Source organism: Schistocerca gregaria, chromosome X, assembly GCF_023897955.1.
Source record: "Schistocerca gregaria isolate iqSchGreg1 chromosome X, iqSchGreg1.2, whole genome shotgun sequence".
NCBI classification, from domain to species: Eukaryota; Metazoa; Arthropoda; class Insecta; order Orthoptera; family Acrididae; genus Schistocerca; species Schistocerca gregaria.
The window spans coordinates 160,995,224-161,022,180 of NC_064931.1; the positions used below are offsets into that span (position 1 = coordinate 160,995,224).

The 26,957-nt window shown below is 39.7% G+C and overlaps 1 protein-coding gene across 1 annotated transcript in view; it reads left to right on the plus strand.

The window, feature by feature from the left end:
- Positions 1 to 26,957, plus strand: part of LOC126297853 (methionine aminopeptidase 2-like) — a 106,950-nt gene that overhangs the window by 52,028 nt on the left and 27,965 nt on the right. Inside the window, exons 4-7 of the mRNA XM_049989119.1 lie at positions 5,347 to 5,501; positions 10,516 to 10,753; positions 15,980 to 16,074; positions 23,568 to 23,709. Coding sequence (XP_049845076.1) covers positions 5,347 to 5,501; positions 10,516 to 10,753; positions 15,980 to 16,074; positions 23,568 to 23,709 — 630 coding nt within the window. The remainder of the gene's footprint in view (positions 1 to 5,346; positions 5,502 to 10,515; positions 10,754 to 15,979; positions 16,075 to 23,567; positions 23,710 to 26,957) is intronic.

Below are 26,957 nucleotides of genomic sequence, written 5' to 3' on the forward strand. Positions count from 1 at the left end.
ATTTAGTGGCTCAACATCCAGCAGAGTTGGCAAAACATCTCTAATAAATGTGAAGGAGATCGCCCCTGTTCATGTGTTTGGCAGTATATGTAGCCCATTGATATGGTCACCAATTATTCTGGTCCAGATGTTAATATCGAACTCTGTGTTAGTGATTTTGAATAACTTGCACATGTGGATTTTTGTCAACCCAAACATGCATGTTGTGCAAGTTTAATATGCTGAGTCTAGTAAATGTGCATTCATCCATGAATAACGCCAAGCTCCAGAATTGTGGCATGAGTATGCACTGTTGTAAATACCGTGGCACATACTGACCCATCATGTAGAGTTCTCCTCCCGTTTGGCTGGACTTTCTGCAGATGTTACAGATAGAGCTGGTGTTCATGGACAACATGCCATATGCCACTTTTACCTGTGTGTAGTGCATGTGCTACCTGCTGAATGCTGATGGCTGGGTCCTCTTTGAACACTGTCAGCACATCTTCCTCCAACTATAGTGCTAGAACCGAGTGTGGACGACCTGCACCACCTTTTGGCACCTACCAGAAGACAAACGGTAGACTGAGGATAGTATTCACGAGTACCAAGTGCAAAGTGCTACTACTTTACACCTCAGGCAAGAAACCTACATGCAACTTACCAGCTTATTTGAGTGTGTCTCGATGGCTGCTAACGTGCAGTGATGTGGGATACATCTGCTTGCAAAAGCTTCTGCATACAATCTTGCAGCAGCTCTCCAATTGCTATCCGCTTTGCCTTATGCAAGCACCGTGTAGATCATTTCTGCACTGTGAGTAACTTAGAAGTAGATGTCCTTGGTGTGGTGAAGCAGGTTAAATCATTTGATGAAGGCAAGGCATGTGGTCCAAACTGTATGCTAGTTAGATTCCTTTCAGATTAAGCTGATACAATAGCTCCATACTTAGTGGTCATATACCCCAACTTGCTTGATGATCCATACTTAAAGTTGCACAGGTCACACCTATGCTCAAGAAAGGCAATATGAATAATCTGCTGAAATGGCAGACCCATACCACTGATGATGATTTGCAGTAGTGTTTTGGAACATACACTATGTTCAAACATTGCAAATTACTGTGTTCACTCAAGTATAAGATGACACTGAATATAAGGCGACCGCCATTTTTTATGAGGTTCCCTAAGAAAAATATAATTTTTTGGCAAATTTTGTCGAATCAAAACTACAGACTTTCATTGACGTAAGGTATCTGCCCAAAAGGTTAACATTACACCTTTTGTAAACTTGTGCCATTTATTCATTGTCTAAATTTTGATAACATAAGGAGAAACAAAATAAACAAAAAGCAATTCTTCCAATAATTTTTATCTTCACTGCATTTTTTCTGTTTCTTAGCTTGTCATCTGTGGCATCAGTAATTTTAATTATCATCCTATCAGGACAACTGTGAATATTATATCTTTGTTGTCACAAATATTTGGCTATTTCTTTTGAAGATATTGGGATTTCTGAGGTTGTGGTTATGTTGGGATCTGGGAACAAAGCTGTTTCTTTCCTGAACACACAGTGGATTTTGCTTCTGTGTTGAAGTGAGAATAGCAATGTTTATTGCTTCCAAACATCTCATGTGCCCGCTGCTCTCTTATTGGCTGTGTAGAACCAGCACCTGACACTCCCCATATCATTCTCCTCATACCTCATGGTCAGCATCAACAACATTGCCAAATGAAATACGGAAGTATGCTGCTGGCCTCAGTCTAGACTTCTAACAGAAATGTATGCTATTATTTAGTATTTGACCAGTCTTAAAGCCAGTTCAATTTCGAGTACATATGTATTCAGGCAAACTCCAGTTTAAACATGGTAGATGTTTATAAAAAGCTCAAATATGCGATAAGATTCCCATAGTTGGCAGCATGATGAAATTTGCTGCCTGCTCTCTCCCCTCCCTGCACTCATCATAGTTGGCAACCAGGCTGATTAATACTGACACACGGACAACAATATCTTCTAGGTGCTAGTCATATGTAACAACAGCAGCTAATACATAAATAAAAGATCGCAATCATGGGTCAGAACAAATCTTGAACTTTTGTCCGTTCCTTAAGCTAGTGATGTCTGTTGGTAGTATCTCCACAATGAGTCTTTCTGCTGTAATTTATTCTTGTGATGACAGTTGCTGTCAGTTCAATTTGATTGATACTGTTTGTTAGACATTTAACTCTGTGTTAATTTTCTTTCTAGTTTCATCTTAATGTCTCCACCATGTTCTAAAAGTTGGTGACATTTTTCTCTGGTGGTTTAATACATCAAACAGCAACTGAAGTTCTCATTTGCAACCCACTTATTAAATCATTCTAGTTTCTCATAACCAAATAGAATACTGACATGGGTTCAGAATTAAGTCATGGTTTCTGAGGGCAAGATTTTTGCCTTTGAATGTTACCTTTACTTAAAAAGCAGCGTTAATGTAGTTATGCAGTGGCAATACATGTACGTGAACTTTTATTGCAAACTTGTTCAAATACATCTAAAGTTTTTAAGTTGATAGAATTTAAAGCTATGGTATTTCATCCTGTGTATCACAAAAATGTCAGTTTTTAAGCAGAGCATTATATTGTTGTAGTGCCTAGTTCATAGTTTCTCGCGTATGCCTTGCACTAGCGTGATTGCATAAGGTCACTACTGCGTGGAGTGTTCTTGTGAATTGGGAAATCGTGAGTCTATTCAAATGAAAGTATTGTTTGCTAAGCCTTAACCTTCAGGATTCTTCATAATAAATTTGTACAAAACCTCAATAGCCAAAGCTACATCTGTAAATGTAAGACAACCATTACATTAATCTATTAGTCAATGTAAAGACATTGACCTCAGCAGCAATAGTTTAATCTGTGAATATAACATGAATCCATATTTTTTGAATGATGATTTTGGGAAAAACCCTTGTCTTATAATCTGATAAATATGGTGCCTAAAAAAAAGTATATTGATACATAGTCAGCATGAGTTTGGAAAATATCCGTCTTGTAAAACACAACTAGCCCATTATTCACATGAAGTAATGAGTGCTTTCAATGGGAATCTCAAATTGATTCTGTATTTCTAGATTTCCAACACCATTCCTCAGAAGTGGCTTCTAACCAAACTGCATGCCTATGTGGAGTATTGTCTCAGTTGTGGGACTGGATTAACGATACCCTGTCAGAAAGGTCACAGTTCACAGTAACTGACAAAAAGTCATTGAGTAAAACAAAATTGATAAGTGGCATTCCCGAAGGTAGTGTTACAGGCCCTGAGTGGCCGTCTTAGTTTGTTTGATGATGATGTCACTTACCATTTACTAAAGTCATGAAAAGTGTGATGTCATCCAGATGAGTACTAAAGGAAAACCATTAAATTTTGGTTACACGATAAATCACACCAATCCAAAGGCTGTCAGTTCAGCTAAATGCCTAGGAATTACAGTCACAAACAGCGTAAATTGGGAAGATCACACAGATAATGTTACAGGGAAGGTGAACCAAAGACTGTTTTTTATTAGCAGAACACTTAGAAGATGGAACAGGTGACCACCTACACCAATCTTGTCTGTCCTCTTCTGGAATATTGCTGCACATTATGGGGTCCATATCAGATAGGACTGATGGAGGACATATCAAAAGTTCAAAGAGGGGCAGCTCGTTTCGTATTATATTAAAATAGGGGAGAGAGTGCCACAGATATGGTACATGAGTTGGCATGTAATTAATACAAAAGTGCACCGAGATGTTTTCATGAAATTTCAATTGACAACTTTCTCTTCTGAAAACAAAAATATTTTCTTGCTGCCAGTCTATGTAAGAACAACTAATAATCATAATAGAATAAGAGAAATTGGTACTCACATGGAAAGATGTAACTGTTTGTTTTTCCCGTGCATTGCTCAGAAGTGGAACAGTAGAGAAATAATCCAAATGTTGTTTGATGAACCCTCTGCCGTGCACTTAAGTGTGAATTGCAGAGTATTCATGTAGATGTAGATTTATTTTTATTGAAAGTTAGTTAGTTTTGCCTGTATAAATCTCTAACAATGTAAGTGTGTTACGAATGAGTGAGCATCTGTTTCAATGCTACATCCACGTGCTACACATACTTTAGGCATGTCTTGTATACAATTTGGATAAGACTTTAAGTTCTGGAACACAGATACATGTTAAAGTATTAACCAGTCATGATTAGAAATCAGACAGTGAAAACCTAATAGCATAAATAACATTATGTAAACTGAATGTATGATTTCTAACCCCATGTCTGCTTGCTTGATTGAATCTAGGCAAGTTATTTAAACTCAAGGCTTTTAAGAACTACATTAAATACATGGCAAAATAAGATAATTATACTATGCCTTAAACAAAACAGTTTCTAATGACTCTAGTGACTTATTATTTTGTCCTTTTATATTCTAAAAAGTGAACAATTACTTAATTTTAACCCATCACTATATAGCCCGTGGGGCATAAATTAGTATTTTGTTATGTTTTAATGCCTTTACAGAATAATGATTATCTGGCTTCATCAAAAGGTTTGTCCTTAACACCATATATGGCTTATGTTTGTAGAAAGTTATACACACACCAACTGTAAAGGCTCCTTAATTCAAATGTAAATCATTTGCCAACTTTGCATGATTATGGGAACTGAAATTTTTTGTGTAATATGACTTAGGCACAAGAACATAATTACGCAATAAAGAAATTAAAAACCATTCTTACAGCCAGAGACTAATTTATTTACAACTGCAAATAACGGTGACATTTCACATAATTGTGTTTAAAAAACATCTGTGCTTCTGTGATAGGTGTTCATTCTCATAAGAACACTAAGGTTTCAAGATGATTGAAATGTAATTTCATACATCAGTCTTGCAATCAGTTGGCTTGACTTGTTCACGCACCAATAACTGATAGTTCCTGACAATTTGCAAACAAGTTTTTCAGCACATGCATTGGTGAAACAGTTTGAAACTATTAGTGATTTTTGTATTGTAAGGATGATGGTGTTGTAAATTTCAGCCGTATTAAAAATGCTCTTCAGTGAAATGCTCACGGGAGAATAGTGTGTGTATGGAGTCTTACAGGACTCTCTCTCTCTCTCTCTCTCTCTCTCTCTCTCTGTGTGTGTGTGTGTGTGTGTGTGTGTGTGTGTGTGTGTGTGTGAGAGAGAGAGAGAGAGAGAGAGAGAGAGAGAGAGAGAGAGTTAGTGTGAGTGAGAGATTAGAGATGTCTGTCATATACACCAGTTACCTTTTTCTGTACTCAGGGTGTCAAGTGAATGTTAGTTTTTGAAAGACTGAAAATCTTTGAGTGCCTTTCTCCTTTTTATAGGTTTCTATCCAGTAGGACAATGCTTGGACTATCCCGTTATTGGAGACTATCGTACTGCTAGGCAGCGTGTCACTTCAGAAGAACAGAAAGCAATTGACCACATGAACATTGACATTTATAATGAATTTAGAATAGCAGCAGAAGCTCACCGGCAGGTAGGTGACATATCATACATAGATTAATTGTATTTTTAGTTTCATATGTGACCAAAAAATTAAGGTAATGTTCCAAGACTGCTCCATTTTTTAGCCTTGATAGCAATGAAAATCCTCAGTTGACATTTTTCTATTTAATTGTATCTTGTAAAGTTGTTGTACATTAAATTTAATTAATTACTGAGCAATGCTACTGTTTCAGCCTCTGTGGTCTTCTGTAGATAAAAAATATAAAAAAGCAAACATAACTCAACATTTAACCCCCCCCCCCCCCCCCACACACACACACACTCAGAGAGAGAGAGAGAGAGAGAGAGAGAGAGAGAGAGAGAGAGAGAGAGAGCATATATCTTACTGTCAACAGAAAGTTGTTTTTAATAAGACATAGCCACTGAAAATGTCACTGAAAAAACTGTTCCTCTGAACGCTCATGTTGCCCACAAAACAACTATGCCTTGGGAAAAAAAGAAACAAAGGTTAAAAATTGGTTGATGCTATAATATTTTTTTAGATAGATATGTGCTGCGTGAAGTAAAAGTGAACCACACATGTTCAGGCTCTTCCAGCTAAACTATCATCTGGCTGGTACAAGTACTGGATACAAGTTGTATGAGACAAGCAGTTCTGCATCAATATCGTGTATACTTCCAGCTTGCAATCAGGTATGGAATAATATGAAACTTCCTGACAGATTAAAACTGTGTTCCAGATCGATACTCGAACTCAGGACCTTTGGCTTTCGTAGGGAAGTGTTTTACCATCTGAGCTACCCATGCATTACTCATGCCCCGTCCTCATACCTTTACTTCTGCCAGTACCTAGTCTCCTACCTTCCCAACTATACAGAAGCTCTCCTGCGAAGTTTGGAAGGTAGGAGACGAGGTACTGGCTGAAGTAAATCTGTGAGGCTGGGGCGCGAGTCGAGCTTGGATAGCTCGGTCTGACACACAGTTTTCACCTGCGAGGAAGTTTCATATCGGCGCACACACTGCAGATCAGGCAAGAAAGGAAGCCCTACTTGGGTTAGCAATGCCCACAGGAAAAACATGAAAATGTTGGTGTGACCATGTACTGTAGGAGTCTGAATCTTCAGCCGATTCATCATATGCCAGAAAGGGCGATGATTGCACTGATAGGAGAGTAATCTGCTGTGAACATGCAGATGCCACTGGATTGAGAGCGGTGGTGAGAGCCTGCTGCTGTTGCACAAAAGCTTGCTGTCGGGCAATGATATGTTGGAGGATTTCTTCCATAAAGACGTTTGTTGGGTGACTCAGCACTGACATGAACACCCAGAGAAAATGTAACCCTCACTTGTCATCAAGTTTGTCATAGCAAGAAGAAACAAGAAGTACTGGTTGCGTGTAGCACTCAACATGTTGACTGGACAACAGTAATACAGATTACAGTATAGGCCGAGCACTCGTTTGCGATTCTGTAAATAACACTGTTTCTTTGGTGGCCCACCATTGTGTGCCCAGGAGGCCTGTGAACTGTACAGAGGCATGAGCTCTGAAATTGCGTGCATTGTGAATGAAGGTACATCAGTGATGTCAGAGGGCACCACGCTTTTGTACCATTACAGAGGAAGGTTGTAGGCATGTTTGAGCCACATTTGAAATTAACGTGAAACAGTGGGAGACCGTTACGGGGTTTCAAAAAAGTGATCGTTTAATTCTGTTACGCAGTGTAGTTTCATTCAGCAATTCAGATAGTCAATGTTTTTGCACAACAAATTGTACCAAAAATGATGTGCTTTGGTGAGATCTTTAAAGCAACGCGTCAGTCAAACTGCAGGTTTTTGGTGGTTCACACTTATAAATACAAAAAGTGCCAGATACAGCACTCGAGCTTCACGAACGCATAAATCAACATGGTACCTGCTCGGTTTGCTTTAATTAGCGAATCAGAGCACGGGCCACAAGACTACATGCAAATGTGCTTCTGGCATTAGAACAGAACAGTGAGAATGTTTATTTCAATACTTATTGAATATGATTTTAACCATTTGTGTATAAAGTTTGTAGTGACAGTGTGATCTGTGGTGTAAACTGGGGTCTACGGTAAGTCAAAATGTGACCAAACATAGTGTCGATTTACATGTTAGCACAACTAAAGTATGATATTTGTTGTTTTCATATTTATACTTGTGTACTACAAAAAATATGTAGTTTAATTGATGCAGTGCATTAAACACTTCTCAAAAATATGCCCTATTTCACGTGGGAGGTTGTTGCAAAATTGTCAGGAAATGTTGTGTTGGTAACTAAAGCTGTTACTGGAACAGTGGTCATTGGAAGGAGGATGTTTGTTTGATGGCCAATTTAGAGCCAGAAATCTTTACACAGGAAATCAGCTGTTAGTTTAAGATTGTACACAATTCTCAGTGTAATGGGGGGGGGGGGGGGGGAATTCTCTATTTGATAACAATAGTCTACCAACACTAGTAAACTGCTACATTCATTTACAACATTTTTATGCAGAAATAGGGAATTTTGTGATTTCACAAAGACTGCTGATTTTGTGTTATACCACTTAGGGCCAGTGTATAAAGCAATTAGCCTTAGGATGAGACGGAAAACAACCTTAGATCAAGCATAATCTGGAAACCTTTGTTGTATAGATGTAAGTCACCGAAAATTCCCAATTCAAAGTCGGGTTCAGCTCTGATCATCAGATTATAGTGTAGTAACACTATGATTCATTGCTTTTGTTTTTAGCACATATCAACTGACATAACAAAAAAGTTATTAAAATTAAGATGGCAAGTAAATATGTGACTATGCCATTCCTACGCTGATGACGCTCAAAATACTTTTTTCGTTGTGGAAGTTTAGGTCAAGGAAATTACTGCCTAAAGTGTGTACTTAATGATCAATCTCATAACAGCTCATGGGAGATGACTCATAATTTATGTGATAAGTTCAGAGGCATTTTATACCCACATGGCAGCAGATTAGGAAAGGAAAATTCAGAATATTTGCAGCGAACAATTAAGTATGGGAATTTTGACGGCAGCCAATAATGATTCATCTCCACTTGTATGTGTTCTCTTTCAGCTCAAGTAGCAGTAAATATGCAATTTGTATTAAGTATTTAACTGCCTAACACGTCCTTAAACTGCGATGACAATTCCACATGCATTGCTAAATAGAACATAAGCAAGTACTGTATTTTGGTGTACACTAACCACATACTTGTGCTTCATTCATTTAGATGGCTCAGAGGTTGCGTTGTGGACTGGACTGCAGTGCAGATCATCACATGTTCAAATCCATGTCAATTCTGGAATTCTTTTCTTCCATTTGTTACTACTTTCTCTACTGTAATGATCGTAAAGATAATTATAACATCATCACGATGCCATTCCATACCATTGAAACCATACCATACTCTCCACTTTCCAAGTGTTCTTGGCCACTGTTGGGCAAAATTCTGTGTGCAATAACCTTATGTGATGTGAATTACATTGTTTCCTTTCACTTACTTTACAAATATCTGAGCATTCAGATTTGTCCATTGAGGACGATGATGACGAGACCAAAAGAGCTCCCCGCACATTCCGTGAAAAGGTGAACCTGCTCTTGGAGTTAAGTAACAAGTCATTTAAGCTGAGGTTTCGTGTGGAGAAAAGTATTGTAGAGCAATTGTAACTAAGGCTTTCAGACTATCTGTTGAAACTAACCAGACTGCAATGTGCATGTTGCTGTTAACCTTAAGATTTTACGCCACAGGAACCTTTCAGATATTGCTTGTTGATCTGTTTAAAGCAGACATAGCAACAGCTTGCAGAGCTGTCCATAAGGTATTAAACTTATGAGAGAATTGAAGTCAACAGCAACTTCTCTCCATGCCTTTACCTTGTTCGTTACAGTGATGTCCCCTCAGAGATATCATTGTACTGGCCCAACACAACTTCCAGCAGCAAATCTTTCTTGCATTGAGAGAAATTTGATGATCATCACTCCTTTTTCTGTCCACTTGTTCCCATGGTTTTAACATGACACCTTCAAATAAATACTGCATATCTACAGTGTATGATAAATATGTGTGGTGTAAGTGCAATAAGTGTCAGTAGCCGATGTTAGCCATGTTGCAAAGCATGTTGTGTGCTACCTAAGATCAAATCTGAACCTACTTAGGCGGAACCAAGTTTAGCATTATACAATAGAGCTGAGTCCTGAACATAGTTCAGTTTCTGATCCAGTGTCAAATTTGATCTCCAGTCAGTGATGTTTATACAGTCGGCCCTGGAAATCACAGATTTCTATTTATTTTTCACTGTATCTTTTCTGCGAAATTTTCTTGTTCTTACTTTTTGCGCTAAAAAGGTAGATTGTTCAGTTACATGATTATCAATAAATCACTGGCAACAGTAAAATATCTAAGAGTATCAGTTAATGACCACCTAAAGTGGAACTATCATATAAAAGTATTTATAGGAAAAGTAATTGCCAGGTTGAAATTCATTGAGAGAACACTAAGGAATGCACAAAAGAACTTGACGTACAAAACAATCATTTGGCTGGTTCCTAAGAGGTTTTTTTTTTTTTTTTTAAGTGGGGGCCCTTACAAGATGGGATTAAGAAAAGAGGTAAAGAAGAGTGTTGCATTTTGTATGCTGAGCACTCTGTATTGAAGCTGAATCTAGGTGCAGATATGCAGTTACATCAAAATTTCTATGAGAAATCTGATTTCTCTGTGTTTGTAGCATATTGTAAAAGTCATAGTGCCAGGTATACATTATTTGAAGATGATTACCTGCACAAAGGAAGAAAATCGTGCAGATAGTAGAAGCCATTTGTAATTCGATGGCTGTTTTGGAAGGAATATTGGAACCTGTCAACAGTCGAAGATAATTTGACATTCCGTTGTTCAGAAATAGAAATTGATCCCATATGTACTTTATGATGCCATAAATTTTTGAAGATCATGTTGGTGTGCAATATAAAAATCATCTCTATAAACCATTTATCTGAGCCATTACATGTTATTAGTGATTTATGTTTTTCAGACCAGAGAATACATTCGGCGGTGGGTGAAACCTGGTATGACAATGATACAAATTTGTGAGGAGCTGGAATCAGTAGCTCGAAAATTAATTCAGGAGAATGGTTTGAAGGCGGGTCTGGCCTTCCCTACTGGATGTTCTCGCAACCATTGTGCAGCTCACTATACACCAAACAGTGGTGATTCTACTGTTTTGTTGTACGATGATGTTACGAAGATAGATTTTGGAACTCACATCAATGGTAAGCAACAAGCTTGTCAAGTGCGACAATCCTATTTATGCAAAAACAGTTTAAGACTTTAATTTTGAAAAGTAAGTTTTATATTCTTATTTGCATTTAGTCTCATATATCTATCAAATTACTCTGATCTGCCCTAGGAAACACAACAGCACATAATATGTGTAATACTATTATTCACAATACTAAATAAATTCAGAAACTTGACAGAGGATAGTACATTATGCTTGTCGCAGGAGTATAATATTTTCTTTTGTGAAAGTAGTTATTATCGTTTTGTTGTTGTTAGTGGTGACTGCAGTAATCATCATATTTGTGAATGTGGAATGGATTGTCAAGCAGGTATATGGTTCACAGTTGATAAAATGCTCCTAAGGGTCTTTCTTGTGGAGACATTTGCAGCAGTTTTAAAAATTAACATTGCAACACAAACTGTACAATACAACTGCCATACTAACAAATAAACTCACTGGACAAAATATTAGTCGCCCTCCCCCCTGCCCCCCAAGAGCACACCAGTCACTTAGGAGCTTTGTAGAAAGCTTAGAAGTGGTATGAACCATCTGCCGCTGGCACGAAGTGTGACAGTGAAGTGCTGTGTATGTTCTTGTTGGTTGTGTCAGATCGGAGCACTAAGACGGGTCGATGTACAGATGTGATATAATGGCAGAAAGTAGCCCTCAGTGAAGTTCCTCGATTTGTCCGTGTGTCAGCACAGACTGTCAGACACGTTTACGAGGAATGGTATATGACTGGAAGCCTTGTGGTGTGTTGTAAGAACAATGTGGTCTTAAGAAAGTGTATAGCTGAGATGACTGGAGATGAGTGTCACACCTCATCAGTTACAGTCAATTTCAGGCCCAGTAGGAATTGCCGTTGTCAGGAAAAGCAGATATGTCTCAACCGATTACGGAGCGGACGTTACAGAGGGAAGTGCATGCAATGTACCTTTGGGGTCCAGTATATTACAAAATGCCATTGCTGACAGGGGCACATAAAGCTGAGTGTCTCCTCTGGGTTGAATGATGCGGAAACTGAATGGTAGCTGACTGAAGGCACACAGTGTGGTCTGAAGAGTTGTGTCTTTTCAAATGTTGTGAGGTGTCGAGTGCACTGATGAATGCAGGACAGGTGTAGTTTTGAGATATTTTGGGGGTATTTTCTATATTGTAACTTGTTTCCACTCATTCAGATTACTGTGAACGTGAACTGGGATGTTTACTTCAACATTATTGAGGGGCAAATGCAGCCCCTTCTTCGTGTCTTTATGATGTGTATGATGTGGATATTCCAGTCTTCCATGATCACAACAGGTCTGCTCACGGAGCTGCACATATACATTCTGCTTTGAAAAACGTTTGCAACACCCTATCACATCTCAGTTGGCCTGCTGAATCACCAATAGAAAATGTGTGGGACTGCTTGGAACAGCAATCAACATGTCTGGAGTAGTTATTAATGTGATTCTTAAAAAGCATAACTGTTCAGAAACCTCTTTATTGTGTATACTGATTGGGTAATAAGTGGATGATACATTTCATCGTTCATACTCTTTTTCTCTCTCTTAGCCATATAGTTTCTACTGTCTCATCGTACCCCCACCTATCTTTTTATTCCAAAGAAAACATTTTTTAGTTTTTCATAATACCTCAAATTATCATCTGCAGATTTTTTAAAATCATTTTTAAAAGCTTTTATTAATTTTTTTAAAAGTTAAACTGAAAGGAGCTGTCAGTGTTCTGGCTGTTGTCACCACTGGGCAACTACTACACTGTTGGCATGAAATAGAGGTTCTGCGAGAATACTCTGCTGAGTGAGAATGACATAATACAGCCTTATTACTCTGCTTTCTCCACTTGAGCTGTGGAAGCACAAAAACCACTTAAACGACGTGATCCATGTAGACCTCTGCCATATCCACAAAAATATTAGAAAAATCACCTTTAGGACTACGATGAAACTGACAGGAGCCAACCACATTTCTAAACATATGTGATGTACATTTCCAAGTAGTACTCAGTGGAATGAAATTTTCACCTATTTCGTACGTGGAAAAAACCTTGTTGGTCAGACAATTTATATACCGTACTGCATGATGACAATGTGAACGTCTACATCTACATACTCTGCAATATACCACATGGTGCATGGCAAGGGCATCATATACCACTGCTGGAGAAGCAACAGCCTCCTCCGGCTCCTCTCATGCAGAAGGGGTCCTTTGTGGCCCTTTCTCCTAATGTCTCCACTAATGCCACGATGGACACTCGCCAGTGTCTCAAGGAGACAAAAGCTGCAGGATGAACAGCTTCACAGTCTTCCTCCCTGCCTGAAGGTGCTTCGGAGAAATCTTCCCAGTAAGCCCCTAAAGAGAAGCAACAGAGCAAGCAAACTAAGAAGTCTGCTAAGAAACAGGACCCTCTGGTGGCCCCAACACCACCACTCCCTATCAGTTCTGCATTTGAGGATGCAGTGGAGATCTTAGCATCCCCTACGGACCTGAATCTCACTGATGCTTCATCCACCATAGAAATGCCTACAAATAGTCAGAGGCAGTAGGTGACCCTGAGGCATAACCTGCCTCCTTATGCACTTCATGGTTTCCCAGCCTCACCATAAAATCATCCTCCAGTGGAATTGCGGCGGTTTTTTTCCAGCAACTGTAAAGCTTTACAAGTGCTTTCTGCATTGCCACTCAGGAAACCTGGTTCCTGGCAATGCGGACCCCTGCCCTCTGTGGCTATAAGGGATATTACAGAAACTGTAGCAACTATAATAGAGTGTCAGGTAAAGTTTGTGTCTATGTCCTGAACTCAGTATTCAGTGAACCTGTGCCCGTTCAAACCCTTCTTGAATCTGCAGCTGTCAGGATTTGGATGACGCAGGAAATAACTGTCTGCAACGTATATCTTCCTCCAGATGTTGCAGTACCCCTGATTGCATTGGCTGCACTGATTGATCAACTCCCTAAACCTTTCGTACTTTGGGAAGTTTTTAACGCTCATAACCTCTTGTGGGGTTGCACAGTTCTTACTGTCCGAGACTGAGATGTCGAAAATTTACTGTTGCAACTCGACCTCTGCCTCTGCCTCAGGAGTCCGTGTATTCCCTGGAATGGTGCGGTCATTCAGTGGTGTTTGTGTGGATCCCAGGACATGTCGGAATCCCAGGCAATGAACATGCTGACAGGCTGACCAAGCAGGCAACACGGAAACCGCTTATGGAGATCGGCATTTCAACAACTGACCTGCGTTGGGTTTTACGTTACAAGGTTTTTCGGTTTTGGGAGACGGAGTGGCATAGTCTCAATTCGCACAACAAACTGCGAGCCATTAAGGAGACTAAGAGTGTGTGGCAGTACTCCATGCGGGCCTCTTGCAGGGACTCTGTGGTTCTCCGCTGCTTGGGCGACCCATGGTTACCTCCTGCGCCGTTAATACCCGCCTCAGTGTCGATGCGGCGCCCAGTTGACAGTGGCCCATATTGTGGTGCACTGTCGCACTTTGACTGCCCTGTGGCGAAATCTTTGTTTACCGGACTTGTTTGGAGCGAGACACCATATTGACCAACTGTATGCCAGCTTGACAGCGTTACAAATGAAAATCTGTGGAGTTCAAAGACAGTATACAAGGTGGTTTTGAGGGTAAATTTATAGGCCAAGCAGAAAAATCTCAAGATGATGTTGGATCATGCAAAACATAGACTGTTGCTCAGTCTCTGTACATTCAGTGAAATCTATACATTGAGCAGGTGGACTGCACCTGTTCAAAGTCGAAGTGCTGGACAGCAGTGCAACACTTGTGATCAGTGTAGACAATGTCTAAGGCTGCAAAGCCCTGAAGGATTCAGAAGTAAAATCTGTTGCTCTTCTAAGTACTGCACACAAATCAGTAGTGAAGATGGTGAGGTCCAGGCTGCATAAGCTGTTGTAGTTTTGTTGAGCGTTTGATCCATGATGGGCTGGCCTGACTGCAGACCAGGAGAAATGGAAGGAAGCCAATCTCCTACATCCTGACCATTAAGTTCATCCACAACGATGATAAGATAATGTAGAGTGTCAGTGTTTTAGGTGTGGGTGACCTCTGACTATCCAATTAAAGTGGACCTTATGTGTCACCAAAGAGTTGTAACTGAAAATTATGGAGATGCCTTGTGAACTAAAGTGGGAATCACTGGAGAAAAGATGAGGCTCTTTTCATGGGCCATTATTGACAAAATTTAGAGAACCAGCATTTTAAGCTGACAGCCAGAATGATTCTACTGCAACCAATCTGCAATTTGCGTAAGAATCACGAAAGTAAGATAAGAGAGAATAGGGCCCATACAGAAACATATAGGCAGTTGTTTTTCCTTGCTCTACTTGCGAGGGGAACAGGAAAGGAAGTAAGGCACCCTCCACTCTGCCACACACCATACGGTAGCTTGAAGAGTGTGTATGTTGATGCAGATGAAAGGTAATGACACCAGAAGCTCCAGTGTAGATCTCTAAATGTTTTAGAGTACTGTAAGGCAAATAAATGCTGGAGTTGTCTGTTCAAAATCCTTTCAAATAAATCTCTAGTTGGAAGATTAAGTAACTATCTCCTGCTTGCCCTCCCCTTTTTTGCAGTCTAATCAAACAATGAGGAGTGCCCAAATTAGGGACTGAGCAAAAATTAATGCAATATCCAATATTTTGTGCAAAGTATGCATGATGCTACCCAGTTGAGTTCAAAATCCTCCTTTGCCAGATAACTTCAAATTTCACATATATTACAATAATAACAGTATTACTTGGCTCATATCTAATTTATAAGAGGGTAAAAATTCTTCAGTTTTATTTTATGTACATGTGCAGGGACTATTAGGCAAAGTCTTTCATGAGTGAGTCTTCTGGTAAAAATATGTCAGCTGTATGTTTGACTTTTTTTATGGAATGTTACTACTATGTGCATGAAATTACTCATTGCACTATGGGAGGCATTTTCTGAGCTATTTCAGTATCTTACTATCTGGCTTTCAGGTGTTAGTAGTGATAAAAGGAAAGAGAGAGAGAGAGAGAGAGAGAGAGAGAGAGAGAGAGAGAGAGAGAGAGAGAGAACCTTCTCTGCATAGCTTCCATTTGCAAATAAGTCAATCTGAAGATCGAAACTTGTAGTAAATAAAGGATCATTTATCAGAAGCTCTTGGCGGTGGAAATCTAATTTTTTCAAATATATAAAAGATGTATTTTGTTTAATTCTGTTGCAGGTCGAATAATAGACTGTGCTTTCACATTGACTTTCAATCCAAAATACGATACACTTATTGAAGCTGTGCGAGAAGCAACAAATACAGGAATAAGGGTAAGAATCTACTAGTTACAATCAGTATCTACTGGTAATGTTTCGTACAGCACTTTGTTATAGCTGTGTTTGCAGCACTAACCATCTTATAGAAACTTATAGGATTTTGATTTCCTCATCATATCTTTGTCAAAGAGAATAATAATGCCATGTTATCTGAATGTGACAGAAATTATTGAGTGAGAAAATGTATAGCAAATGAAATTTATAAGAATATAGAAACAAACAATAGAAACTCCAAGTTGGAATAACAGTAATATAAGGAATAGGGTAGATTGCTAATCGTCACAAAGATGACCCATTGAGTTGTAGACAAGCACAACTAAAAGACAATTACTCACACAGCTATCGACCAAAGTCTTCCTCAGCAAATAAAGCATACACAAATTCACACAAGCAGGTGCACCTCATTTCCATATTGTTTTGCTGATTGATTACAAAATATCTACTTTCAAGTAATTTAATTTGCTCTCCCAACACATCATTCAGTTCTGTAATCCTAGTCACAGTGTCTGCTAGTCCGTGTCTCAAATACACCACCACTCCTATCCACTTCACTAATCTGCTCTCACACCTTCCACTCTGTAATCACTTAGTCTCCATCTTCTTTTCTTCTTCCCCCACCCCTGTTTCCCAGCTACTCCACCATGTCATTGTGTATCTGCCCTCACCAGAGCAATCTCATCTGTGTCAGATTCCTATCTTAATCTTAATATGTAAACATCCCATCCATTTTTTTTTTAAAAATGTGATTTGTGCGTACATTGATATTGTATTTCTAAATATAATACCTTCTATCTGGTTTATTTCTATTTCATTACAAGGAGCAGGTGATGATATACTTAAAACAGTTGCTCTGCATTTACACCTCTTCTGAATAATATAAAGAAATAAACTTGAAAATACTACAGGCATACACTAGCAAACCGGTGTTATATTTAATGTTTCATAGTTTGTGGCTCTTTTTAAGTTCTATAAATGTATATATTTGCTAACATTTTTACTTTTTATCTACATCTAATCATGTGCAAGTAATTGGCAGCAAAATGGAAATGCAGGATTCATGTGCAGTGCCCACTTTCCTTTCAGACTCCATGCACACCTATTCCCATTTGGACCTCTCCTTCCGCACTGTCCACCTTGCCTGTCATCTCAAGTGGTCCGTTCTCTCTGACATGTGCTTGAGCGACTATTTCCTGTGTGCTATCCTTTTGCTGACACATACCCCACCTATAGACACACCTATATAGGAACCTACCAAGGCTGGCTGGGGGCTTTACTCCTCCCTGGCGATCTTTATCGAACAACATTTCCCCAGTTGTGATGACTATGTGGACTACCTTGACAACGTTATCCCTACCGCTGCAGAATGTTCCATTCCTCGCACTTCATCTTTACCTCACCTTGTCCTGGTTTGTTGGAGGACTGAGGCGTGCTGTGACGCAATTTGTGCACGGAGACGTGCTCTCAGTGTTTTTAACCATCATCGTATGATGGCAAACTGCATTCATTATAAACAGTTGCGCCTCCAGTGTCGTCACAGTCTTTGCGATAACAAAAAAGCTAGCTGGATTTCATTTACTAGTTCTTTTAACTGTTCCACTCCCTCTACTGTTGTGTGGGCCAACCTCTGATGGTTCTCTGGGGCCAACATCTATTCCCCAATTTCCATCCTGACCATAGCAGATGTTGTCATAGTGCTATCTCCAACTGGTTGGGCCACTATTTTGCCGAGATTTCGAACTCCACCCACAATCACCCTGTGCTCCTTCGTGTAAAACAAGAAGAGGAACCTCGGGTGATAATCTGCCCTTCTCAGAATCGTGATTGCTACAATGCCACTTTTACTAGAGGGGCTAGATTATGCTCTCACTTCATCCCGATCCTCCGCCCCAGGGTCAGGTGACGTTCACATCCAGATGTTGCGTAACTTTGCAGGCAAGCACTTTCTCCTTCATACGTAGAATTGCATCTGGGCAGAGGGCATCTTTCCCATATGCTGGCATGAAGCCACTGTCATACCCATACCTAAGCATGGTAAGGACAAACACCTTCCTTGTAGCTACCACCCCTTTTTTCTGACCAGTTTTGTGTTCACGTTGAGGGAACATATGATTCATGCCCGGCTGTTATGGTGGCTCAACTATCACAGTTTACTAACCACTGCACAATGTGGATTTCGAGCGCGCTATTCTGCAGTTGACCGTCTTGTCACTTTGTCGACCCATGTGATGAAAGGTTTCCTGCGGGGATACCAGACTGTGGCTGTGTTTTGCGATTTGGAGAAAGCCTATGACACCAGCTAGAGGACTAGTATCCTCCATACACACTATACATGGGGCTTCTGAGGTGGCATTCCCTGTTTTCTTCAGGAATTTTTAAAAGACAGAGTTTTCAAGGTACATGTGGATTCTGCCTTGTTGGACACCTTTATCCAGGAAAACAGGTTGCCTCAGGGTTCCATTCTGAGGGTCATGCTCTTTGCTATTGCCACTAATCGTTTTATGGCCTGTCTCCCACTGGGCATCTCTGGCTCTCTTTTTGTTGATTTTCTGATCTATTGCAGTCTCCATGGACTTGTCTCCTTGAGCAGCATCTTCAGTGTTGTCTCAATTGTCTTTACTTGTGGAGCATCAACAGTGGCTTTTACTTTTCTGCTGACAAAACTGTTAGTACAAATTTCTGGATGCACGATTGGTTTCTTCCACCATCTTTACATCTTGGGCCCATTGCTCTTTTGTTCATTGAAACTACGAAATTCGTGGGGCTTATGCATGATAGGAAACTTTCTTGGTCATCCCACGTCTTACCTGGCCGCTCGATGTACGCAGTCCCTCAGTGTCTTATGTGTCCTCAGCGGTACTTCGTGTGGAGCAGATCAGACCACCTTCCTCTTGTTTGTCCCCTTGTCCGTTTGAAATTAGACTATGGGTACTTCATTTATGCATCCATCTTATGCCACCTCTATACGATCCGGCATCGAGGCATCCATTTGGCCATTGGTGCCTTTTACAGTAGGGTGGTTGACCCATCATATGCCTTCTCCTTCGATGACTCCTTTGCTCGCCAGTATGGGGCACGTTCCTGATCTGTTACCTCCTGGAGTTTGCTTTCGGATATTTCTCTGGCGGCTTAACTGCACGGTACTTGCCACACCAGTGGGTGTGAACCCTTCACCACCTTGGCTTCCTGCGCCAGCTCATGTCTGCCTTGGACTTCAGTCACTCTCTCTATCGCCATAAGTTTCTCGACATTCCCACAGAACTTCGCAATAGTGCCTTTGTGTACACTGATGGCTCTCAGACTAAATGTGGTGTCGGGTGTGACTTCATCATTGGTACCAACACTTTTCAGTATTGGCTTCTGGAACACTGCTCAGTATTTACAGCAGAGCTCATTGCCCTGTATTTGGCCATCCAACTCTCTCAGTGCCCTTCAGAGCCTCTGTGTGCTGTACACCACTCATCCCTTAGTGCAATGGGTCCAGGAAAGCTTTCACTTGCTCACTCTCACTGGAGCCGTCACGATGTTTATATGGGGTCTCTTCTGGTCTGACGGGCAATGAGGCCGCTGACGCTGCTGCCGAGGCTGCAGTCCTTGAACCTCACCCCACTAGTTTCTCCATTCCCTCAGATGATCTCTGTGGTGTCCTCTGTCATCAGGTGGTGTCACTTTGGCACCACCACTGGTCTTTCCTTCGTGCAAACAAACTCTGGGGAATTAAACCTCTGCCAGCAGCTTGGCCAACCTCCTCTTGGGCTTCTTGTTGCGAGGAGATTATTTTAGCTAAGTTGCATATTGGGTACTATCGTTTTAGCCATTGCCATTTGTTAAGTGGTGATTCCCCACCACTTTATGCTCATTGTCCTCAACCGTTGATGGTTGACCATTTCCTGATGGAATGCTCTTTTTTTAACCGCTTATATTCTCATTTAAGATTCGCCATCTAAGTTATTGGCCGTTTTAGTGAACGACATGCAATCTGCCGAGTGCCTTTTACTTTTTATCCATCTAGCATTTTGGTGAATGACATTTAATCTTTAGTTCGGGACCGCTATTGTCTATCTGGAGTATTTTATTGATCTTCCTGAAAGTCCACGTTTTTAGCTGTATTTCCTTCCTTCAATTGGGCTTTATGTGTTGTTGTTTTTAACTCCTTTTTTTTTTTTGTCTTCATGTTCTGCATTTCTGACATGGGCGTGTATGACCCTAGTTGTTTTTGTGCCCTAAAACAAGACAAAACAAATGAAAACAAGGATGGACTTGGCAAAGACCTTCACATCTTCTTACAATCTCTGCAATGGTAACACTTCTTTGTCACCAATCCCTCCAACCGAAGCCAACCTAATCCCAACACTAAACCTTGCCTCTCCCAGTTCATACCACCATCCAACTGTGATCCCGCCCCAAACAGCCCTCTGGTCACCTCCTAGGAATTGCTTACCTCCAACTTATCCTCACCGTCCTCCCCAAGCCCATTCCTAAGAACACCAACCTTTCAGCAAAAGAAACGACAGCCATAGGCAGCTTCAAAACATAGCTTGGATGTTGTGTTGGACTTCTTGGATGTAATTACACTGGCAGAGTTAATAGGTGATGGAGTCAGACAGTTGGCAAAGGCCTTCCACCAGGTAGTCACAGTAGTTCATAATGACAGTAGTGGAACCTTTGTCTGCAGGTGGGATGATCAGGTGAGGATCTGTTTTGAGGCTGTGTATGACTGTTCTTTCTTCTGCTGAAAGATTGGTGTTCTTACAAAGAAATTCTTGGAAGCTGACCCAGGGGTGGTTTTGTGGAGTGGGAGAAGTGGAGAGGATGTGTGTGTGTGTGTGTGTGTGTGTGTGTGTGTGTGTGTGTGTGTTTCTTTTTTTCTGAATAAGGCTTTGGCTGAAAGTATGGTGTGTAACAGTCTTTTCTTTGTGCCTGTCTTCAACTCATCACATCATCTTTTCATAATTGTTCAAAATTAAATGCGGTAACTGTGAAAGGTCTACATTAGACAAACAAGATGAAAATTTACACTAAGATACAAAGAGCATATAAACAGAAATCAAAACAGCCTCTCCACATTTAGTATGTATCTTAAAGACAATAAACACTCATCTTCAAGACAATAAACACTCTAGAGTTGATATAAACACTAATCGTACTAGTCTTCATAGTCCCGAAAAAGGAAGCTACATGAGCATCTCAGAGGCAATAGAAGTCTACACACATTTTGCAAAAAATCCAAATAACATAATAAATGAACAAACAGAACTCAGAAAGGAAGAAATATTGAGAACATTGATGAAATTCTGGTTGATAACAGATAATTCAGAATGAAAGCAATCCTATACTTTATGTATGATAGAAATTGATTTGTCAAACATAAAAATTTAAAAACAAACCATATCTCTGATACATTGATTGATAATATAATGATCATGTATGAATATTACAAATAGCATTTATAATCTTATTACACAACTGAACTCCTTGTGGCCTTTGTGTCAAAACTCGAAATACTTGCAATATTTGCACCACTGCCAGTAGTCATACCAAAAAATGTTTTGTTTATGAACATAATCTCTACTTTCGCAGAATAGTTTCTGGAACAAACTGATATTGATGGAGAAGGTTGAAGCAAATCAGTTTCTGTAATATGTGAAAGATATATGTTAATTTAATAGTTGAGAGAAAAAAGAAATATCCTAGTGTTTTCATAATTTTATCAACAGTTTTATTTTCTCCTCTGATTTGTTATTTACTGTTCTAGGCTATGTTTCATAATATCCATATATAATTGTTGCTCCAGTCAGTTATATTTGTGTAATTAATAAATTCAGTTTTGTACTGAAATAACCTCAGACTCTGCTTCATGATTTTTCCCATCATATATGCTCTATTCGGATCAGAATGTAAAACGCTGTGTGTCAGAACATCTACTTCCCACTGGATTAAAGTTAAATCTGCCATTTAAGTAGCAGAACATTCAATTCAAGTAGTTATTGTAAAACTTTATAACATGCAACCATAGTTGTCATTTATAGTAATATGCAATTTACTTTATAATTTTAAATCAAGTAGTGAAGAATGACATATGGTAACATTGCACCATATCAGAGAAACTGGGTTGCTGCATTATAATACTTCTAATTGGGTGAAGTCATTAAAAATTTTCAGTGGTGGTGTTTCTATAAGTGGTTTCGATAAATTTTATAGTTATTTTTTACTCCTAGAAACAGTTTTGAAAATGATCATTTTAGTTTTCCTGAAATTGTTTCCATGAAACAAATATAGATGCACGTAATACGAAAAATGACAACTGCAATGGGAAGCTGTTTGCAAAATGACGAATGCTTAAAGTCCTGAATTAATTTATATCACCTGTCCATGATAAGAGGACAATAAATTTACTGTACTCCACCACATTGGTCAAAACGTGTATCAATCATTTATTTACAGTAGACAAAAAAGTTATAGAGCATCCTCCTCATAACCTGGATCTACGACATGTGAATTTGTTGTACTACATATGCAGACTCTGGTGGAACAGCGATTGTTTCTGTAAAGGAACAGCTTTGGTAGGTGTGTAATGGTGTATGTGCCAAGATCTTTGAAACAATTTGGAAGGAAAAACAAAGTTTTGTGATTGCGTTTCAAAGTTAAAGAAAGTGAGCTCAGTTCAATGTCCTGTTGACTTTGAGGTTGTAAAGGATGGAAATTTTGATGAGGTGCACTGAGTGTAGTGAAAATTATTTTACATAAGTGTGCCAGCATTGCAAAACTTAACTGTAATTATTTGTAATGTTGCCACTGCTCACCCTGCCCTCCTTTTTTGTTGTATACATTATTGGCATGAGAGGAGGAGATTGTTGAAAGACAAACACACATAAACTACTGCAATAAGTCGATGGAAGCATCACTCTCATTATTCTCAATTGCTTTACCTGTATTTCTCAGAGTATTAAGCAAATGGTCCCGATAACAAATTCACGTCGGTGACATTTAAAATGTGTGGAAGAGAGTATGTTGCATATAAGACTGTGTGTTAATTGAATTGTCGGTTCCAGAATTGTTAGTATTTGGACATGATGCTGCAGGATGAATGCTCCTCCTCTAACATTGATTTCCATTTCATTACAAATCTTTTTTTCCTACACATCTTGGGCATGCAAAAATATTATAGTTCATTGTGCCTCAAATTTGTTGATGGAAATTTTCTGCAAGTAGTCTTTAAATAATTGAAGAGAGGGTGAAGAAATAAATTTTTTTACAAGCTGGGAATTTTTGTTAGTAATAGGAAAAGATCAGATTGGGAGTGGTTGTCACTCGTATTTTTCAGGTGCACAATACCAATTTTTCAACATATTTTTGTGTACTGAGAAGTCTTGTGTTGTTTGCAGTTGCTAGATTTACGTAGAATACTATGTGATTATTGCTACATCACTTTTTTTTAATTTAATGACATTCGACACGGTTTTCTTGACAAGCTTCAAAATATTTTTCAGTGTGCCGGTATTGATGTTCCACTTTGTGATGTTGGTGCAGAGATCCAGGAAGTGATGGAATCATATGAGGTGGAAATTGATGGCAAAACATATCCAGTAAAATCAATTCGCAATCTTAATGGTCACTCCATATCACAGTACAGTGAGTAATTTATTTTATTGTTATTGTGAACTACAGTTAAAGTTATAATGTTAATATTGTACAGTGAAACACTGATTGTGTTTGTTTCAAGCAAGAATAGGGATAGGCTTGTGTGTGAAATGCAGACAGAGATCAAAGCACAGAAATATTTATGTTGGTGTTAGCTCAGATGGAACAGACAATCGTAGGTATTGTTTTATACTAGACTAAAGAAAATATCAAGTAATAACTCTTTTCCCCTCATGTGTTTCAATTCAGTTGTATTACATGAATTGTTTTCTGTGCTTTGTATTCAAAATGTGTATCAAATATTATAGATCGATATTTGGCAGACAGTGGTCAGTTTGACCCCTGCTTTATTATGACTATCGCCCTTGTAAAGTTCTAGTGTGATGAAATGGGATGTCTGTGCTTTCGCTTAGTAAATTCAGAAAAAGACTTGTTTGTGTGTGTGTGTGTGTGTGTGTGTGTGTGTGTGTGTGTGTGTGTGTTGTCATTGTCCAAATTCTGCGATAATACTAAATCCCTTCCACCTTCAGTAGGTGTGTAGGATCAAAATTGACTAGACGTGTTTCACGTGCCAGGTTGGTGGTGAGGGTTGTATGGCTAGCCATCTAGTGACTCCAGTGGGACCTCAGTTTCCAGGTTTTCCATCCCTATGGCATATTCCTAATTCTCTTGTCTGATCTACTACACTCACAAGTGTGAGTTTTGTGGAATTCCTACAGTGCCCCACTCGACCTAGGTTAATTCTGCTGTGAGCCATGTGAGTCCTAAGTTGAGCTGGCTGCTTCTGACTGAAATGAAGTCTAGTATGAGTGCACTGCCTGCTGTTACAATTAGGGATAGGGATATACTAGACACGGCCTACACCTGAATAAGACGGGAAAGGATGGGTTGGCTGAGCTTCTTTCAGAAAATGTACAGGGGCCCACCATCACACAAACTGAGACGCCAGTGGTTATTGGTATCACAGACATACCATTTTTAGGTTAGAATCAAGATTCAGGCATCCTACTTTGAAAGAAATCAAAATAACAGAAGAGGCCCACAAAACGCTCAAGAAAGTGCAGCAAAGTAAGATTAGCTTATTTCATCAAAATATTAGGGAACTGAATAAGGTACAGGAGCTTCTTATCTGTTTGGAAAATTTAGAGAGCTCTGAAAAAATGGTCAACCTGTGCCTACCTGACCACCACATAACCACAGAGTTAGGTAAGTGGCATGTAAAGGAGTATACTCTAGCCCATTACTCATGCAGAACAAATACGGGAAAAGAAGGCAATCAAAGTTCAAAAACATTGAGATAAGTAGATACGTAGTGATCTGCACATAGAAGTGTGTACTTGTGAATTAGTATCAAAAAATAGTTCACTTTAATTATAACTGTATGTAGATTCTCACTATGACCCCATAGGAAATCCTAGGTTTAACCACTGTGTTGTATATCCAGTGCATACCCCTGGGGCTTAGGCCCCAGTTTTTGCCACAAGCCCTCCTAGTACTTACTAAAGTACTTTTTCTGCAAATGATTTTTTTGTCAATTTCAAAATGGCACGTCATTTTCAATCCTGCATCTCTGCGGGTAGTATACCAATGATAAGTGTAAAACATGGTGAGGAAGTAATAAATAAGGTGGGAACTTATTAATTCTTAGGTGTCCATATTCACAGGAATTTAAACTGGGAAATGCACATTTTGGAACTCCTAAAACAACTTAGTTCAGCCTCATTTTCATTCAATATCGTGTGGAATAATGTTCTGGGGTAACTTACTTTTAAGAAAGGAATTCTTTATTGCTCAAAAATGTACTGTAAGAATAATATCCTGTCCTTGCTCATAATCATCTTGCAGGCATCTGTTTAAGGAGTTGGGAATTTTTACTACTGCGTGAACATTGTTGTAAATAATCCACTGCACTTCAAAAAGAACAGTGGTGTACGTAATTACAATTCCAAAAGGAAAAATGAAATTCAGTTCTCCACATTAAGGTTGTCCTTAGCACAAAAGAAGGTGCACAGTGCCACACCCAAAATTTTTGATAACTTGCCCAGTGGTGTAAAATGTCTGACAGACAGCAAAGTAAAATTTGAAAACAAACTGAAAGTTTCTCCTTAACTCCTTCTGTTCCACAGAAGATTTACTATCATTGTAATGTGTAAAAGGCATTGGATTCCTAACTCACGTCTGTAGATTTAATTTAATTAAAAAAAACTTATAAATGTTCAGCATAAAGCCATATTTGCAAATTAATGTGAAATGTGAATGTAAAATGACTCATTGCACATCATTACGATTTGCATGAAAAATGATCCATGGGACATAAAGCTAACTAACTAACTGCAATTTCTGCTGAGGCATTGAGATTGTTGGTTCAGGAAGTGACACAGACTCCATGGGTTGCCAGTCCTGCACTGGTTCGCATGTTGGCTGCTGCCATTGCTGGTGGTGATGGTTCGGGTGTGGCTGTGTTTGGCATGTGAATTTAGGACCATTGGCAGTATGTGGGAATGGGAATGCCCTGAAAGCCTCGTCACCGAGACTGGTGGGGTTTGTAGTCCTGCGCTGGGTTGTAGTGGAGGGTACTCGTGCATGTGTCACGGCTGCAACTGGTCTACATCTACATCTACATCTGTACTCCGCAAGCCACCTGACGGTGTGTGGTTTTGGTGACAGAGCAGATTCTCCTGCTTGGCCACAGTGAGGATATTTGGCACCCCCTCATGGCTCAGAATGATGCCGGGTGCCAAACCCAGCTTGCAGTGGAACATAAACCCGTCCTGCCGGTATCGTGGTGCGTAACTTGAGCTCGGCATCTGCAGGGCACTCTTAGCAGATCGAGGAGTGTGCACAGCCTGTCCCCTTGCAGTACCTCAGTGAGGTTTCGTCGGATGACTGAGGTGAATCGGAAGGCGACGTGAGTGAGCATTGGCAACAGTGCATTTGTGCCTGGAAGGTTGTGACCACTTAAAGTTCAATGCCTGTTAGACAGAGGCAGCTGTTTTCCTTTATGTTTGTAGAATCCCTTGAATTCTGCAGAAACAAGCTGAGGTCTGTTGTCAGATGCTAAGATAAGAGTGGCTTCCTCTGTGGCAAAAATAGTAGTTAGCACTCTGATCATAGTTTATGCACTCGTAGATGAGACTCAGGCCACACAGGGAAAATCAGAGAACATGTCCACAAACAGGAAGCACATTGAACCCTGAAATGACTGGCAAAGTTGATGCATATCCTCTTCCGAAATGCTC